Here is an 18,757-nt window from a genome sequence, read left to right as displayed (position 1 = left end):
AGAGATCCATACTCAGGCCTCCCTCGCAGCATGAGAGATTGTTCCTCTGTGATCTCTGAGATGGCGAGGTTGGTACGCTTCTTGAAACAAGCAATCATTTCCAAAGTCACACAAATTGAGTGCAGCCAACCCACGCTGCAGCTGCACGACCCGTGCCACCTCGTGGTCCACTAGTGTGTGCAGCTTGCAGGCCTTTTCATCTCGACTCCTGGTACACAGCTGCGATCGCTGTGATGAACCCCTTGATCTGAGCCCAAGTCGTCTGTCCGTCTGCATCGCCAACCCTGTACCTGCCCAGCGTCTTAGACAAAAAATCCGAGCGTGAGCGTCCGCGTCCAAAGGGAGGACTAAGGTAAGGGGCCGTGGTCGCCCTTGGGACTCGCAAGGCTAGGCCGCGGTGGATCACCACCCTCTTCAGCTGAGCTTGCACAGTCCGTCTCTGCACCAGCCTCGAAAGGTGCTGCAACCACCATTGGTCTTGATCCACCTTGCGTTGATGGGCCTGGCCGAGACCATCGCTTCCAGCATCCCTGAATGCTAACAGACGCTTGTCTCACTTTTCTCTCTCAATTTTGATAGCCGGCAAATTGTCCATTCCCATCCGGCGGTGATCCCGATGCCTCTCCAATGCTGGCTAGCTAGCCTCATTTTATTGTTGTTGCTCGGAAATATTGTCGAGGAAGCAGATGGCATTCGATGCCATATCCTATTTCACCCTCACTCATGCCTATCACAGAGCAAGCACTCAAGATATTGTCTGAGCCTTAACGTGTGGTTTGGATGAAAAGCCATAAGAAATAATGGATGCCTTACCCCAGACCTTCATATCCCACTACCACGTTGCTACTCCGTACCTACTCTACAATCAACGAAAGACATCCGTGGATGCTGACGAAGCCCTGCCTTTGCTGGACAGCTAGCCTCAGTGGTATGTCATACCAGTAGGCCAGCAGCAGTCATCACATCACAATCATGCTCAGAGAGATTCAATGGTATCTTTTTTTGGTGACGCGCAAGCATCAATACTCACTATCTAGACGCGAATCAAGCATTACTACAAATACCAGAACGAGCCGACCCAGTCCAACTCGCAAGATAACCTATGCAACCTACTCAAGCAAATACCCAGTACCGATCCATTACATTTCTCTGTCCGTCATGTCATGCTTCCAACCATGCCTTCATTTTCATCTCATCGATTGTCATTAACACACATTCCGCCAGCAGTCCGTGTTGTTTAGCCACTGCACATGACGCAGGACTCGGGGTTCTCAATGCTGCCTGTAAACCATCAGATTAGCGTCGTCATTCATCCAATAAGGCATTGCATCACTTACACTGCAGGACGGCATCCGAGTAGATGTCCCGCTCACGCTCCTCGCTATCCTTGTCCTGATCCTCAGACTGCTCGCTCTTCTTGAGGCTCAGTTCTTCCTCCTTGACCTTCTCAGCAGGCTCGGTAGCGAGGGCCTTGGGGCTGTCACCCTCCTCGGGGTCAGCCTTGATGGAAGGTGCCCGGCCGGGAATAGCAGAGGCCTGGCCTCGGGGGTTGCCAGAGGCGGCGGGCCTGCCTCCGTTCAGCGAGGCCCCAGAAAAGGACGAGGGCGACGAAATCAGATAACTGGAGCCGGCGGGAGGAGCGCGCTTCTTCAGAGGTCGGATCTGGGCCGAGTTGGTGTCGGCGACCTTGAGAGCTTGCTGATCGACAGTGAACTGAATGGGGGCAGCGGCAGCCTGCGTTCGCAGGTAGTACATGCCCGTCTTCAGACCGAGCTTCCAGCCGGCAAAGTGCATGCTGGTGATCTTGCCCATGGTGGGGTCCTTCATGTGGATGTTGAGAGACTGGGACTGATCAATGAAGGCACCTCGGTCGGCGGCCATCTGGACGACCTGGCGCTGGGAAATCTCCCAAACGGTCTTGTAGAGAGCCTTGACCTCGGCGGGGATGTTGGGGATGTTCTGGATGGAACCATTCTCGGCAATGATTCGGTTCTTCATGGAATCCGACCACAGGCCCATGTCGACGAGATCCTTGAGCAACCAGGGGTTAACGACCTGGAACTCGCCAGCAAGGACACGGCGCTGGTAGATGTTGGAGGTGTAAGGCTCGAAGCACTCGTTGTTACCCAGGATCTGCGAAGTGCTGGCAGTGGGCATGGGGGCAAGCAGCAGACTGTTGCGGATACCATGCTCCTTGACTTGCTCTCGGAGAGACTCCCAGTCCCAGAGGTCAGAGGGCTTCACGTTCCACATGTCGAACTGGAGAATACCCTCAGAGGCAGGAGAGCCCTTGAAGGTAGAGTAGGGACCCTCCTCCTTGGCCAACTGCACGGAAGCAGTAAGGGCAGCATGGTAAATGGTCTCGAAGATCTGCTTGTTGAGCTCTCGAGCCTCAGGAGACTCGAAAGGCATACGCAGAGCAAGGAAAGCATCAGCAAGACCCTGGACACCGACACCAATGGGTCGGTGTCGCATGTTGCTGTTGCGAGCTTCGGGAACGGGGTAGTGGTTCACATCGATGATCCTGTTCAGGTTGCGAACGACAGTCTGTGTGACCTCGTGCAGCTTCTGGAAGTCATAGCAGGCCTCGTCATAGTTGATGAAAGAGGGAAGGGCAAGAGAGGCAAGGTTGCAGACAGCAACCTCATCAGGGGCACAGTACTCGATAATCTCAGTGCAAAGGTTTGAGCTGCGAATGGTACCCAGGTTCTTCTGGTTGCTCTTGCGGTTGCAGTGATCCTTGTAGAGCATGAAGGGGTTACCAGTCTCGGTCTGAGCCTCGAGGATGGCATACCAAAGCTTCTGGGCCTTCATGGTCTTGCGACCCTTACCAGCCTTTTCATACTTCTCATACAAAGCCTCGAACTCCTCACCGTAGCAGTCGGCGAGACCGGGACACTCGTTGGGACACATGAGGGTCCAGTCACCGTTCTTCTCGACACGCTTCATGAAGAGATCGGGAATCCAGAGAGCCAGGAACAGGTCGCGAGCGCGGACCTCCTCCTTGCCGTGGTTCTTGCGCAGGTCAAGGAACTCGAAGACATCTGCGTGCCAGGGCTCAAGGTAGATGGCAAAGGCACCAGGTCGCTTGTTGCCACCCTGATCGACGTAGCGGGCAGTGTTGTTGAAGACACGGAGCATGGGGGTAACACCGTTGGAGGTACCGTTGGTACCGGCGATGTAAGAACCAGTGGCACGGATTCGGTGCACGTTCAGGCCAATACCACCAGCCATCTTGGAAATCATGGCACAGGTCTTGAGAGTATCATAAATACCCTCAATACTGTCCTCCTTCATGTCGACAAGGAAGCATGAGGAGAGCTGAGGCTGGGGAGTACCAGCATTGAAGAGGGTGGGGGAGGCATGAGTGAAGAACTTGCTCGACATGAGGTTGTAAGTCTCGAGAACACGCTCAATATTGTCACCCCAGATGCCGACGGCCACACGCATGATCATGTGCTGGGGACGCTCAACAATCTTGCCATCAATCTTGAGGAGGTAGGATCGCTCAAGAGTCTTGAAGCCAAAGTATTGGTATTGGAAGTCACGGTCATAGACAATGGCGGAGTCTAGCTCCTCCTTGTGTCGCATGACGCACTCATATGTTTCTTGGGAGATCATGGGCGACGCCCGGTCGTTCTTGGGGTTGACATAGTGGTAGAGGTCGCTCACGACAGCGGACCATTGCTTCTTGGTCTGCTTGTGGAGGTTGGAGACGGCGATACGGGCCGCCAGGATGGCGTAGTCGGGGTGGGTGACGGTCATGTACGCCGCAGTCTCGGCAGCCTGTGAGGTCGAGTTAGCTGGCTGCAGAAGCAATCATGATGGAGATGGGACTTACGAGATCGTCCAATTGGACAGTTGTGACACCACCGTAGACACCCGAGATGACCTTCTGGGTAATGGCAACAGGGTCAACGTGGTCCATGTCGAGGCCGTAACAGAGCCTCGAGACGCGGGCGGTGATCTTGTCGAACTGGACGCGCTCCTGGCGCCCATCTGAGAGATTATCAGCTGTCATGAGCCATCATGACCAGATTCAAGTCAAAACATACCGCGCTTTCTGACGAACATGATGGCGGTGGGTGAGGGAGGAGGAGGATGAGGAGAGGGCGGGATGAATCGGATGCAAAGCTAATGCAAGGCTCTTCCCTGCTTATAGGAGCAGCTACAAGAGATAGCAGCGTCCAAAGATGTGTGACGCTTGAAGGAGAGATGAAGAATTATCCAGTGTCTGGTGGTTGCTGTGGTATGTGGAGGAAATGGGGGATGCAAAATTGGCATGGAGGTCGAGGGAGGTTTTAAGGGAAGGCGCGTCTTGGAGACTGCCCGGACGCGACACCAACTTTTCTTAGCGCGACAAACAATGAATGAATGACAGGCGTCGCAGCAGCAGCAACCTATTAAGCACGCCCCGCCTGCAACCTCAGGCAACGCCCCAGTCAATGGACGCCTGCGACAGCCCGAGACGCCCGATTAAGTCCGCCGATTTCCGTGCAAAACAGGGGTCAATCGGGCTCATCCGGCGGCAGCTGAGACGGTGAAGCATCTATATTCCACTATTTCATGCATTTTTACGTCTTGGAAGCATGAGCTATCCATCATGGCTCTCCGATGTCGCGGGACCTGAATCCCCCCTGGCTCCCCTGCGCGTTGCCGGAGTGGTGGTGGGGTTCCGATGGGGGTAAGACACTGGCGCGCGAAGTCACGTGGGTAGATGCACATTATTAATTGAATAAGAGTGGGGGCCTTGAAGCGCGTTAACCTCTCGTAAGCCGCGACTGAGCTCGGACGCCGCCAACAGGTTGACGGGAGGATGAGTGAGACCTTGGGACGAAAGCGTTAGAGTGAGGTCAAGCAGCCAATAAACGTCGTGCAACGGAACCAGACCAGGCAACAGCTGTGCCTTTTTTTACATCCTGGAAAGGAAAGACAGAAGAATACCTGAGGTTACGGTTGCAGGGTTTCGAGTGACTCAACCTTCAGAGTCGAGACTACGATCGAGTCCATGATATCGAGACGCATTCTTCTACGTTTTCAACCTCCGTCCAAGACATTTGCTTCCTCCGCCTTTTCGCCGTCAAGGTTTCGCACCATGGCTTCAGCAGCTTCACCGCCTGAGCCCGTGAACGGCTCCGGCTACACGCCCAGATACATCGATGTATGTGCTCTGACCTATATCCGACCCCACTGAGATATTTCCGATCCGAGATATCACTGACACACGGCAACTGTCCAGTAGATCGGTATTAATCTCACCGATCCCATCTTTCGAGGACGATATCATGGCAAGGAGCGACATCCTGATGATCTCACCGCTGTTATTGGCAGAGCTCATGAAGTTGGCTGCACGAAACTCATAGTTACGGGTTCAGACTTGGGCAACTCCCGAGATGCTCTCAAACTTGCTGAAGCCTATCGTGAGTCCCCCTCAACCTCATGATGTACAGAACACATCTAACCATAATCTGCAGCTGGTTCCGTTTATGGAACTGCAGGTATCCATCCTTGCAGCAGCGCAGTCTTCAGTGAAGCCGGTCCCTCCCACGAGTCCGAGCACACGCTGCCATGCAATCCCGACCCCTCAGCCCCAGTCTCGGAGGAGCATCCTCCCTGCTCAACAAAGACAGAGAAGCTCATCGCGGACCTGACGTCACTCGTGACCGAAGCCCAAGCTTTGGGCAAGAAGAGCCTCGTCGCCATGGGCGAGTTTGGCCTCGACTATGACCGTCTGCACTACTGCTCCAAGACCATCCAGCTTCACTCCTTTGCCGCCCAGCTCAAGGTGGCTGCCTCGATAACACCCCAGCTCCCGCTGTTCCTGCACTCTCGCGCTGCTCATGCTGACTTTGTGCGTCTGCTGAAGGATGCCTTTGGAGAGAAGCTCGAGAGGCTGGAGAAGGGTGGCGTGGTGCACAGCTTCACCGGTACAGCAGAGGAGATGCGAGAGCTCATGGACCTTGGATTGTACATTGGCATCAACGGCTGCAGCTTCAAGACTGTCGAGAACTGCGCTGTTGTCAAGGAGGTCCACCTCGACCGTCTCATGATCGAGACGGATGGACCCTGGTGTGAGGTTCGACCGAGCCACGAGGGATGGAAATACTTGATTGAAAAGAAGCCTGCCGCCGAGAATGAGCAGAATGGTACTGCTATCGCTCCAGAACCTGCTCAAAAGCCACAGAAGCAGAATAAGAAGAACCAGAAGAAGGCGCCTGAAGTCCCCGAACGATTCAAGGTCGTCAAGAAGGAGAAGTGGGAGGAGGGCGCTATGGTCAAGGGACGCAACGAGCCCTGCACCATCGAGCGCATCGCCAAGATCATTGCTGGTATCAAGGAGGTCAGTGTTGAGGAGGTTTGCGAGGCCGCCTGGCGAAACACCGTAACGGTATTCGGACTTGAAGACAACTAGGAATTAGACGGGAGCCTGTTCCGTCGAGGGGTATCAACGATAGAAAAAGACATAGACCATGCGCCGTTATAGATCCAAAACCCTCCGTCCATTCGTCACATACCCGAGCCCTTGTGCCCCCGTATCCTGCCATGCCTTACAAGCCCTGTCGTCACGCCTTCTTCTCCCGTCATCCACCCCGGCATTCTTTCGCCATCCACTATCCCCGCCTCGACCAGTTGCCGTACGCCAGCCCACACGTGGGAGCCGTTAAACGTTATCTTGACTGTTGGAGTCCATCGATCCGAGTTTCCCCCGTCTTTTCTCGCGTCATCGTCGCCGGCGTTGGCTTCCCGAATAACGGCATCAATCTTGCTTCGTCGACGGCTTGCAGCCCGTGCCGCCGCATCGTCATCCTCCCCTTCCTCATTCATAGGCTCATCCACGTCCGTACTCGTTGAAGGGAATGGATCCTGTATCACGATATCCACTCTCTCCACGCCCTTCCCGTCCGTCACGATGCCTGAGTCGCCAAACCGTGCCTTGGCCGTCAACTTTGCTCTTTTCGCAGCCCGTTGAGATTCTGTTAATTGAGCTCCCCGTTTCTGGCTAAGGCTGGAAGATGATGATTCCCTGGAAAGTGGAGGAGTTGGTAGAACGGTGTCCAAGGGAGATATTTTGTTGGATTCATCGGCATAGATACTCCAGCCGCCTCCCGCAGCATTGGTGCGTCCAGATCCCTTCTTCTCTAGGAGAGCGTCCAAGTTCTTGCTTGTCAGGTTGCCAGCCTTGAGCGTATACCGTTCGCGAGGTCGCGAGAGGGCCTTGGGGACTCCATCCACGATTAAACTCTGCAAGCTCTTGGACTCTCCAGATCCAATGGGACCAGTAGCCTGGGATTTTGTTATGTACAGCGCGGGTGAGCCATCCGGGAAGGCAATGTACACAGTCCTGGAAGAGTCGAAATTGGTGGCCGTCCCTGAAGAGTTCCGACTCGACAAAGCAAAGTCGGTGTTGTAGGGGGAATCAATGACGAAAATCCGTAAGAGTAAGACCGGCAGGTCCCTAGGCCGATGAAAGTGATAATGCGCTTTTACGTCGGGTAGCACCTGGGATTGAAGGTTTTGTAGAAACGTTGAAGGGTGAAACCGGGGAATTGTGAGGCTTTCCCGATCAACTTTGAGGACTTCCTCCTCGTCGGCGTTCTGTGAGGGTTGTCTGAGAGGTAGAATCTGATAGGCTGACCATTTCTGAGAAGTAGGATTCTGCTCAAAGAAGGCCAGATCCGCCATTGCGAGCTGATATAGCGTGAGACCCAACCTCCAGTCTCCTTCCAGGATCCGGTTAATCACATCGCGTTTTGACCCCTTTTGTTGTTGCATGTCCAGATAAAGCTGCTGCAGTTCATCGATAGACTGGCAAGGGGGATAAATGTCGTCGGTCTCCTCATCCTCATCCTCATCTCTCCTCTCGATGTAGGGAATGGCATTAGCAAGACTCCCATCGTCGAGCCAGTCCAGGGCAAGAGATATGAGCGACTCTCGTGACAAGCGATTGAGACTCTTCAACACAGCCGGATTTGAAGCATCGACGCGAAGAGACGATGGTAGTCTGGCCGTTGTTGGGACTGAGAAGCGGGCCATTGTTGTTTGTTGTTTTAGAGGCCCGGTTACTTGACAGGCATGAACAACCACAATGCGGCGCAAGTAAGGTCGAGAGGTTGAGCAAAACAGCAAGGCTGCCCCGCTGGCCCAGACTGGAGATCAGACGTGAGTTAATTTCCAAGATCCTGCAAATGAACAAATATCGATGCTGTGATGAGTCGCGACACATTCATTTAGTCGCGTCGCAAGGCCTGCCAATGATGGCCACTCTGTGAGCACGGGCCATCTGGAGTCTCAAAGGGGAATGGCCGCAGTTGAATCATGTGATCATTCACGTGCCTTTGCATTCCCAGTGAGCTCCCCGAAGCTTGGAACAACATCTGGAAGTTCTACAGTAATGCCGTTCAAGGTGCCTCATCAAGAGCCCAACCAATGGACTGACACCGATGTACGATTCCATGGAGGTTGTCCTCCGCTTGTCATCGTGATTGCAGCCTCTCAAAAGGAGACAAAACCATCTCGGCTCTAACGATGGGTCGACTCGGACGTGGGCATGGGCTGACTCGGAGATGCGGCCATCCTCCTTCGATTGGTCCAGGACCTCTGGTACCTTGTTCTTCGGGACACTGCCAGCTTTGTTCCAACTCCACCGTCAAGGGATGGCATTCCCAGACTAGCCTGGATGAATTGAAAGGCACGAGACTGGCTGAGCCCAACGGGACAAGGGATGGAAAGCTTAAGAGGAGGGCGCTTGGGCCTCAGGGTCCAGAAACCCTACGATGCCACTCATGATGATCCCGAGATGATGAGGCAAACTATTGACGACACGGCAGGCCATGGAGGGAATTGATTTCCGTGTACAAGCTAGGATTCCCTCTGAAAGCCCCCACGCAGCATAGAAACAGGGGGTATGACGTTTCCTCGTCGAGGTTGCAGATCCGACCGGCAGATGCGCGAGGACCATCAAGGGCAAAGGGTCGCATTTGCAGGCTCAAGAATAAAGTGTGTGTGGGTGGAAAGCTGTGGGAGCTATTGAAGCTGTGTGAGCGTGTGCCTCGGAACGACATACGGTCCATAAACGGAGGTCAAGCTCCATAGCATGGCTCCTTGATGAGATGTGTCATGGCAAATTCCAAGGAGCTGGGGCCGCAGACAAGCGAGACACCGGGGAGACTTGCTTCTGGAGAATGATTCCACAGGTGAGATGCTGGGGCCCCAATTTGTCGGGGAGTTCGGAAAATGGGCGGGATTTGTGGGTGATGAGGACGGGGATTGGCTCGTGGAGACTTGTTTGATAATGTCGTCTCTTCATCACCTCCAGACAAGCAACCAAGATGAACAGGGCTCCTGCGGCTGGCAGACTCCCCACGCGCACACAGGGAATGACCTCCACTGTGCCTAGCCCAATGGGCTAAGACCAGCCGCAAAAGCGCACGAGGGTGTCTCTGAGGCTGGATCGTATGCGCATGGAGCGACAGGACAGGGGCTTCGTTGACGGATGTCTCAGAGTGTCACGAACAGACGGCGTGGGATACGTTGGAATGACCAAAAGCCGTTAATTATGGATTCACTGAGTGGGACGCAGCTGTGAGTGAATCTTCGGGGAGTCTCTTGAACGGCGAACGGTACCGTGTCATGTTGCACCCGATGTGGTGGATGTCCCCATTTGCTGCCACTCTGGAAGGGATGCAGATCCTCGAACTACTTTGTCTTTGACGTTGAAGTGTCGTGGGATGTTTGCGTATGCCTTCCTACTCCATGAGTTTTCGGTCCGGGCAGAGTTTTTCTGTGCAGGGAGCAGGAAAATCAAAGTTGTGTGCGCGATATTCATTCACCGACTTGGAGGCTCCCGGTGCCGGACACTAGGATGTCTTGGGCGCCATACTTGGAATAATACAGTTAGAATCGACATGGTTGACTCGTCTTGGGCAGAACGAACTCCCCGAAGGCGCCCGGTTTTGCCACTGTGCTGGGAGAGCTGAAGGGAGAAGGCTGTTGGCTGAGAGCGCTGGCTGGCTGACTGTGCCTGTGCTCCCACTTTCCGCGTGGCTAACGCTAGCTTCACGCGACCCTGAACGCTTTGCCGAGTTTTGTTTCCCATGCTGCTGTGCCGAGCTCTGCGCGGTTGTAAATGCTGGGATGTTCTTCTCTGACAGCGTGCTACTGCTGTGCGTACGTGTTAGTAGTATGAGGTGAGTGGAGTGCTGTCGTCTGTCCCAAACCACGGACGAACCCCGAGGACGAACGGGCAGAGACCAGGTTGGAGTGACCTGGCATGACCTCGTACGGGATAATCACTCATACGAATCGAGAGATTGGTGCATATTATGGTGACAGGTCTGGATCCCCAGCATGACGGAGAGGTTACCCGTGAAATAAAGAGAAAAAGAACCCACGCGCGCCCACTCTCCAGATCCAGGACGGCATCAAAATCTGCAGACAAGCGACAGGGGGCGGGGAGTTCAAGTGAGTCGGCGTGTGTGAGCATCCCAACGCAGGGTCCCGGTTGTCCATGGGTTTGGGTTGGGTGTGGTGCCGTTGACGTGGGGGGGATCCATCTTGCGTCTCTGAGAGGGGAAATCCATGACGGCGCTCTCATGCGTGATTGTTAAGCAATCCCCAGGTACTCGGGTTTGTAAGCAGCGGCTGCAACTCTGCCTTTGTTGCGCTGAGGGGTATTGAGGCGTGAAAGGGGAAACGCATTGAGCCGTCATTGACGAAAAACTTTGAGTCTGTAGATGTAAAGATGAAAGAGTGAGTGAGTGAGCAACACGAGATGGACAAGAGATGCCATCCCAGGGGCCTGGGATCCAGCCCTTTCCCTTGGATCCAAGGATGATGGATGGGTGGTGGTCCATTGGATTGCCAGGATTGCCAAGGCCCAGGCTGCCCACGCGGAAGATGAGAGAGTCAATTACAGGGCCACCTCGCTACAATGGGCCGCTAGACCTCTCCAGGCGCACCACCGTGGCCACCCATCCCACATACTGTTCTCTGGCTGTCCAGTCGCCGCCGGCTGCTCACTGCCCACTACCCACTCTGCCCACTCCATCCGCTAAACCCACTGGCACCTGGTGCAGTAGGTGGCTTCGGCGGCAATCGGCCTCGCCAGAGGCGTCCACTTTGAGCAAAACCAACCTTGCCCGCCCGGGTCCAAGCACTCGTTCCGTTCGTCGACGTTTCCTTCTTCCTCCACTTCCTCCCCCAACATTCGAGACTGACTTCTCCTTCTTCTTTTGACCTCGAGGAGACAGACGCCCAGCGAGAATAGACTTTTTGCCGCCGCCGACGACCAGGACGACGACAACACTCGACGCCGACAGCAAGCCTCGCCCTTTGTCGCCGCGATATTCATTGAGTCACCAAAGGCCAGGCTCGACAAATTTGTCCCGCAAGCCCGCACAAACCCCGCTCCCTCGCTATTTATTTTTTGAGTGAGTGAGCCGCTTTCGGCCTCGAATCTTGGACAACAACTCGACGCCAACTACCTGAGCAAGAGGAGGAATCTTTTTTCTTTTATTCGTTCCAAGGTCCAACCGGCCACATCAGTCAAAATGTCCAACTACAACGGCCGCCGCGGCCCCAATGTGTCGCAGTATCTCCGCGACCTCAATGCCATCAACCGCCAGGAGACTTCCAACGAAGAGCCCTTCAACATGGAGGAGGACCTTGCTCTGTTCACCAACACCCAGTTCTTCGACTTTGAGACTGGTCAGAACACCGACTACCAGGCCCATCCCGTCAAGACTGACATGGAGGCTCCCCCGAGCACTTCGCCTTCCGACGGCATGACCCCGGCTCCCTCTGTCGTGGGCGACCTCGCCAACTTTGATTTCATCCAGGGTGAGTTTTACCGTCTACGTTTTTTGTCGAGATTCAATTCCCGGAGGATTGGGAACAACTGCCGAGGGAGGGGAGTGAGAGGTTGTCAGGCTGGGGGTGAGAGTGAGGCACAGCGAGCGAGTTATGGGCATCATTTTCATCAAGGTTAGCAGAGATATTGTCGTTTCAATATTTCTGCAACTGAAATGAGAATGATCTGACCAGAAACCCGTGCGTTTCCCCGTTCTCTCGTCTCAAATCTGCCACTCTCCTCTCTCCCCTCAGTAAGATTGCATGGCCACGATCCAAGCGGACGGGCGAGAATGATACATCTCATGCTGGTCCCTGATGGGCAACGAGCAGCGCCTCGACCGCTTCACTAACCGGCCAAACCCCCACCTCCTCTGAATCTACCCTGTCGCCTTGTGTGCATGGTGCCCTTTTGTCATTGGGACATAGTTGTCTCCTCCAGATGCAGGCCTGCTCGAGGGTGGCCCGCCTCGGGGGGTCAAGCTTGATCTCAGTGGCTGGGCGGGCGATGGTGTCTATGGTGCAATATCTCGTGATCTGCCGACACCGATCACGACATCGTCTCTCACCCCTGCACCTCACCCGTCCCTTCCCAAGTTGGCAAGGCCTCTTCCCCAGGCCTCATGGCCTCTGCTTCAACATCAACTATTCTTCAATCGTCCATGTCTACCTACTATCTTCTTCTCCTCTGCCTCTGGTCATGACATTTGACTATTTGTTCCCACTTGGACTGACCACCGAACGATGGCAGGTGAATTTAGCTTCCCCGAGTTTACCAGCGCCTATCCGTCGACCCCCTTGAACGGCTTCGCGGATGGTGCTCAGAACTTCCAGGCCATGCAGCCCAACCCTTCTGCCGCCTATCAGCCCGTCCCCCAGCAGCAGCAGCAGCAGCCTGCCCACTATGGCCAGCAACCCGTCCCCCAGTCCGCTGAGAAGCGCAAGTCTGAGAGTGGTCCCGGCTCGGGCCGCTCCCTGAACTTCGAGGAAGCCTCCCGCCAGGCTGCCGAGGAGGACAAGCGGAGGCGCAACACGGCCGCCAGCGCCCGCTTCCGCATCAAGAAGAAGCAGCGCGAGCAGGCCCTCGAGAAGTCGGCCAAGGAGATGTCGGAGAAGGTCACCTCCCTCGAGAGCAAGGTGCAGCAGCTCGAGATGGAGAACAAGTGGCTCAAGAACCTCCTCGTCGAGAAGAACGAGGGCAACGACGAGATCGTCACCCTGTGGAAGGAGTTCGCCGCCTCCAAGACTGGCGGCGACAAGAACAAGCCCGAGTCAAAATCCGACTCCCCCGTCAAGGAGGAGACAAGGTAATCCGATCGTCAACAACAAGCGACACACAACTCTCGGTGCGGCGCAACGACAGCTTACGGGAAACATGTGTGATGCGGATCTCGGGAGGCCGGCGGCGTTCTTCTGTCTGGGTTGCATCAAGTGGACGGGGTGGTGGCGTTTGATTTGAATATTGCAAGACCTGGTCTGGGGGGAAATCTACAAGGAGTATATGTGCGTGGAGGTGCCAGAGGTTGGCCATGAAGGCTGCCCAAGACAGACGACATACAAGATAAAAAACATGTGAGGCTCGGCAAGGGGATGTTGAGATGGCTCAGTGGATGAATGGACAACACGGCTGTGATGAAAGCAGCTGGCTAGAAACAGGTCCTGGTTTGGGATGACAGGAAGACAACCTGGGAGGACATTTTGTTTTGTCTGCAATGATATCAACGGGTATACGATAATTTCGATCCGTACACTTTTCTTTTTAACATGTTCAACACATCTAGACTTCTCACTTGCATCTCCATGGTGTTTCTGAATCATGTCGTCCACTCTATCCTCTTCATTTTGCATTGCCGTCTCCCTTTGCCGTGTCAGGCTCTCGTAGTGTACACTCGGCTCGTCGCCAAACTCTATCCCTCCCCTTATCTCCCCAGCCTCCTGTTCTCTTTCTACTCCCCCTTCTGCTTCTCCTCCTCGGCCTTCTTCGCCTTGAGAGCCTCCAGACGCTGCTTGTTCCTCCTCCCCAGCAGCCTCAACGTGGCCTCCCTCTCCCCCTCGGTCATGCCTGCCCAATTACCAACCCTCCCCATCGACCCGTCGGCGTTGACCACGAGCGGGCCCAGCGCGTCGAGCCGGACGGACTCACCCACGCGTAGCGCCGTCACGCCATCGCCCCTGCCGGCGGCGGCGGCGGCGGTGTCTTGCTCGGGCGCCGGGAGTGGAAGGGGCTGCTTCTTGTCCTCCGGGGTGGACTCGGACATGTTGCCTGCTGCAGACGCCTGCGAAGGCTTTGAAGATGAGGGTGGAATAACAGTGCTGTAGAGGCGTGTGAAAGCAAGGCGTGGCAGCCGCGTGAGCATGGCTTGCGAGTGTAGTTGTAGTTGTATGTGGTGTATACGCTGTTCAGGGTTGATTGCTGATCGCAAAATAGCCGCCGTAAGCCTCAACTACCGACTTCAAGTGTGACTAACTCGGCTGTATAGCCAAAAACTCAAAAGAGACAGCCTTGGTTGGCGTCGCACTTTTGACAACAAGGCGTAAAAAAAAAATATCAACCTTGGCAGAGAAGGTCAGGTTGTAGTAGCAATTGCGGCGGAGCTTTGTGGAAAGGTGAAGAAAGTGAGAGATGGAGTCTGAACCAGCCACTCAGAAGTCTCGGTCTGACGGCCCGCTAACTAAAAGGGAACAAAGGGCGATTACACAACACCAACAACCGATCTCCGACGAAAGGCCTTGTAACTTTTTAGATATCCTTGTCTATTAGAGATTTGACCATGCGGGGGATGCGGAATGAGGAATGGAGCAGTAACCACATGGAGACCCAAACGGGCAGGTTCTTGCTTCTTCCCAAGGGGAGATCGGAACTGCAGTCCTGGAAGGAGGGCGGGTGGGCAGATCTCCGCCGCGGGATCCGATGATGCCATCGAGACCCTGGGGGCTTGTCGAGGGTCGTGATAGGCACAGGTAGTCGTGTTGGGGATTTGAGGCAGGCATCTGCGGGAGCAGGGGCGATGACGAGATACAAACCTGGGGTGAAATAAGACGTGATAGATGCAGATATGCGGTGGAATAACCGCATGTATAGCCTCGGCGTGGGGTGGTCATCATGATAATGAACTTCTAAAGGATAGCAATGGAAATTGTCGGTTCAAATTCATCAAATCCAGGCCTCTACAGGGCTTGCTATGCAAACGCCACCCAACACTGAAACAAGCACCGCCAGCTAATGTAATGTGACGGTCCGACTGCCCAATCCTGGCATAGCAGGTAGGTAAGTGAAAATGCCAATCCACAGGGCAAGCCTGAGTGTAGCTTTCCTATGGGGTCACTCCAGAGTTTGCCTATAAAAAGACTCCCCTTCTGCTCCTCTCCTCCTTGTGCACCCAGCTTTGACTCATTGGCAGTGACACCAAAGCACAACCGCCTCAAATGTCACACACAACGGCCATTCCATGATGCACTCCATCCATAACACACCGTCTAAGTAGACTTGCGGTGCCTGCGTAGTCGGTCAGCTATCGTCTCATGACACATACATCAGATGGCAGCAACTTACTTGTGGACAACACGCTCAATAGCATCCATGCCCATCTTGAGCACGTCCATTCTAGGACCATACGACAGACGCACAAAGTGGTGGCAAGGGCTGTCAAACAGGTCACGGCGGCGCGAGGGGTTCAGGTCGAAGAAGATGCCAGGAACCACAATCACCTTCTCCTCCAGACAGGCCTGGAAGAAGTTGAGGCCGTCCGCAATCGACTCGGGGAGACCCTCCAGGTTAAGCCATCTAACCGACACTTAGTCCCACTTGAACAACCTCAGCGAAGACAGGACAACTTACAGGTAGAAGGTCGAGTCGGGCACGTACTTGATGACGAAACCCATCTCGCGGAGGCGCCGCACAACGTAGTCACGCTTGTCCTAGACAATAGTTAGCGAGGTGCAGTTCACGCTGGTTGCCACCTAAACTTACTCGGAAGTGAGCCTGGAGGTGAACCATCTCGTTCTGCACGACCTCGGGCTCGAGCATGGGAATGGCCGCCTCCTGGAAGGGGTGGCTGGCACCACCATCGAGGTAGCTACCGCAAGAGCCGATGCTAAACAATGTTAGTAATCCGTAGCCTCAAGTGTAGATTTATTCGCAACATACGCGTTGATGTACTCTGCGAGGCAAAGTTAGTACTGAATCATGACTCTTCTGGTTGCATATGAAACTCACCCTTAGGACCCAGGATCCAGGCAATTCGCCATCCGGGAAGTCGGAAGCGCTTGGTGAGACCATCAATGATGAGAACATCGTCCTCGTCGACATCCTCAATGTTCTCGGCAGCAGAGATGGTGGTACCATCACAGTTGCTGGTGTAGTTGTAACCCGAGTAGAACTCGTCGCTGATGAAGGTGGCACGGCCACGGCAAATGTCCTGAATCTCGGCAAGCTCGGGGTTGGCAACGACACGGCCGGTAGGGTTGCGAGGGTTGGAGGTCAGGATGACCGAGGTACCACGGGCAATTTCCTCAGCGATCTTATCGGGGTGGATATGATATCCATCCTCCTCAGACAGAGGGACAGGGATGGAAGCGAACTAGACATGATCAGTCAGATTGCGGCTCTGTGCTGTTTGGTAGGCCCGAATAAACTCACGTTCTTGAAGAGACTCAGCATCTCATTGTAGGCCGTGTAGTCAGGCAAGAAGAAGGAAAGGTACGAGTTTCCGAGGACGGCGGCAATTCGGATGAGACCAGCACGGCCACCGGGAACGATGGCGACGTTCTCCCAGGTGTACTGACTGTCCTTGCCCTGACGGTGCATGTGATTGTAGAGCTTGGCGACAGCTTCTCTCAGGGGCTTGATACCCGCTGTGGGACCGTACTCTCGGCCGGCCATGGAGATGTTGATGGACTCGGGTCGGGGGAAGCAGCCCTGGATGTCATCCTCGACCTCAGGGGCACCCTGGCCGAGGTTGGCCCAGAGTTCGGGCTCCTCGAGGTAGCCATACTCGGAGGCTCGCTCTGTGCACCAGATGACACCGGTGGATGATCGGCTAGCGTCGAGGCCGGCATGGGGCATGTGACCCTCGTGGGCATTACGGAACTGACGATGAACCTTGGACTGGAACTCTGCAAAAGGTCAGCATTATGAATTGGATATAGTCTTCTTGTTGTTGTTGCGACACAATCAATTGTCAACCTTCAGGGTCTGACAATGACGTTGTGAGGATAGCTCCCGCTGCAGCCAAGCTCGGTGGTGCAGCTGGGTAGGGCGGAGCTTGGAGGGGTTCGCAGAGCGGGCCTTGCCAGGGTCGGAAGGTGCAGGGGTGGTGAGGGAGGGGGAAGGTGACGCCCCAGCCAAGGTGGCGCTCAGCCTGAAAAGGCGGGACGGTGAAGGAGGTGAGGTGAGGGAGGTGAGAGAAAACGGTGAGGGTTTTGACGACACGCGAAAGCTGAGCTCATGCGATCAAGTCATGAAGCCCGGGTAGTCACGACGCGCAACCGTTCAAGTCGGCCAGAAGGGCTTGGAGGGGCAAAATGGGAGCTTCACAAGAGAGGGGAAGCTCTCGTGCGGGGGAAAGAGGCGGCGAAAAGCCACACCGACAACGAGAGACAAGACAAGGCAAGCAAGCGTACCGTTTGTCGACGGCTCGCCCATGCTAAAGCGACGAGCGAGGGTCTTGGGAGCGCCAGTATGGCGGTTAATGGAGAACTTGCGACCACCGAAAGACATGATGGCGATAGATCAAGATGTGGAGGAGAGAGGGTTGGTGTATGTATTGAAATCTGGTCTCGCGTATCTCGAGTACCAGAGATGCTCTTTAGATAAGGTGGTGCTTGCACGGTTGGGAAGCAGCTGGTTCAGGCATGCAGACAAGAGATGATTTTCTTGCCGGGTAGAGAAAAAAGGATGGAGAATGAACAAGGGGAGGAGAGACGGTGAAGGGGATGAGCTCAAGGAAGAAGAGGAAGAAGAGAGGAGAAAACACGATGGGGATGTTGAAAGGGGGATTGGATATAAGTGCAAAATGGCGTCGGGTCGCACACCAAAAAAATTCGGGGGTGGGACGGGGGTCCGGCGGCCGGGGACGGCGGCGCGAGTTTGAGGCAGGCTACGTTTTGGTACCTCACGCTGCTCCGTCAAGTGCCACTCAGTGTCCAAACTGGAGAAGCCATTCGTAGAGACTGACAGCGTCACCTGGAACCAGGTTCTTCGGTCACTGTCCACCTTGGGCTGGTCTGTGAGCGTTTCTGCAGTGAGAAGCGGCGGGTAGGTGCGGGAGCACTGACGCTCGACACATGGACAGTGGGAGGTTCTAGTGGTGATGGGCATCGTTTGCTGGGCTGCAATTGGACTGAGCTTGGTTTGGGCTGGGCTGGAGATGCCGGCCAAGCAGGATGGATGGATGGATGGGTGCATTAGATCATGGGCAGCGGCAGCGGCAGCGGCAACAGGCTTGCCAATAACTTACCAAACAGTGACAGAGGATATGTCTCATGTTACGAGAGTACAGTACCTGCTTCACTTAGCACACTTACATGCTGGCAATGGATCCATGACACGTCCGTTCCCGACAGATTTAGATGATGGAGCATGCCACTATTCAGAACCTTCCAGTAGTCGACGTCCCATTGCAACGGCAATCCTGGGGTAAACGTTCCCCTTCCGGCCATCTGATACGACTTGTCAGGCCGTTCGCGGGCGTGGTGGCGGTCGAGACGCTTCTCTCGAAGGAGTAGAGCCTGGACTATCAAGGCCTATTCCCTACCCGCGCCAACACCGCCACACTTTTGACACCTCGTCCAACCATTTGCTCCCCCGACTGCGGCGGCGACTACAATATTTCGTAAAACAGCGATGGCCCCTTTCACCGGTGCCGAGACTTCCTGATGCTCTGCACACTTGCCTCTCTCACTCTGCACG

At 54.9% G+C, this 18,757-nt stretch overlaps 6 protein-coding genes across 6 annotated transcripts; 2 read left to right on the top strand and 4 right to left on the bottom strand.

Annotated features, from left to right (window-relative positions):
- Window positions 1-1,237: 1,237 nt before the first annotated feature.
- MRS44_002677 (uncharacterized protein) lies at window positions 1,238-4,074 on the bottom strand (the record flags this gene model as incomplete). The annotated part of the gene is made up of 4 exons (XM_046268139.2): window positions 1,238-1,281; window positions 1,338-3,786; window positions 3,842-3,999; window positions 4,056-4,074. The coding sequence occupies 4 exons, from the start codon at window positions 4,072-4,074 to the stop codon at window positions 1,238-1,240; spliced, it is 2,670 nt and encodes an 889-aa protein (XP_046136788.1).
- Window positions 4,075-5,095: 1,021 nt separating this feature from the next.
- Window positions 5,096-6,412, top strand: MRS44_002676 (uncharacterized protein; the record flags this gene model as incomplete). Its single annotated transcript, XM_046278251.1, has 3 exons — window positions 5,096-5,161; window positions 5,243-5,420; window positions 5,475-6,412. The coding sequence occupies 3 exons, from the start codon at window positions 5,096-5,098 to the stop codon at window positions 6,410-6,412; spliced, it is 1,182 nt and encodes a 393-aa protein (XP_046136787.1).
- Window positions 6,413-6,507: 95 nt separating this feature from the next.
- Window positions 6,508-8,034, bottom strand: MRS44_002675 (uncharacterized protein; the record flags this gene model as incomplete). Its single annotated transcript, XM_046268138.2, has 1 exon — window positions 6,508-8,034. The coding sequence occupies one exon, from the start codon at window positions 8,032-8,034 to the stop codon at window positions 6,508-6,510; it is 1,527 nt and encodes a 508-aa protein (XP_046136786.1).
- A 3,515-nt stretch (window positions 8,035-11,549) lies between these two features.
- MRS44_002674 (uncharacterized protein) lies at window positions 11,550-13,158 on the top strand (the record flags this gene model as incomplete). The annotated part of the gene is made up of 3 exons (XM_065622914.1): window positions 11,550-11,838; window positions 12,290-12,511; window positions 12,599-13,158. The coding sequence occupies 3 exons, from the start codon at window positions 11,550-11,552 to the stop codon at window positions 13,156-13,158; spliced, it is 1,071 nt and encodes a 356-aa protein (XP_065478986.1).
- Window positions 13,159-13,793: 635 nt separating this feature from the next.
- Window positions 13,794-14,204, bottom strand: MRS44_002673 (uncharacterized protein; the record flags this gene model as incomplete). Its single annotated transcript, XM_046273502.2, has 1 exon — window positions 13,794-14,204. The coding sequence occupies one exon, from the start codon at window positions 14,202-14,204 to the stop codon at window positions 13,794-13,796; it is 411 nt and encodes a 136-aa protein (XP_046136784.2).
- A 1,120-nt stretch (window positions 14,205-15,324) lies between these two features.
- MRS44_002672 (uncharacterized protein) lies at window positions 15,325-17,566 on the bottom strand (the record flags this gene model as incomplete). Its single annotated transcript, XM_065622913.1, has 8 exons — window positions 15,325-15,343; window positions 15,401-15,631; window positions 15,686-15,765; window positions 15,818-15,941; window positions 15,995-16,007; window positions 16,064-16,427; window positions 16,487-16,962; window positions 17,470-17,566. The coding sequence occupies 8 exons, from the start codon at window positions 17,564-17,566 to the stop codon at window positions 15,325-15,327; spliced, it is 1,404 nt and encodes a 467-aa protein (XP_065478985.1).
- Between the last annotated feature and the right edge of the window lie 1,191 nt (window positions 17,567-18,757).

This window comes from Fusarium solani, assembly GCF_023522795.1.
Source record: "Fusarium solani strain SB1 chromosome Unknown bctg00000001, whole genome shotgun sequence".
In the NCBI taxonomy this organism is placed as follows: Eukaryota; Fungi; Ascomycota; class Sordariomycetes; order Hypocreales; family Nectriaceae; genus Fusarium; species Fusarium solani.
Note: the sequence above shows the minus strand (reverse complement) of the source record. Positions and strands in the feature narration are given on the sequence as shown.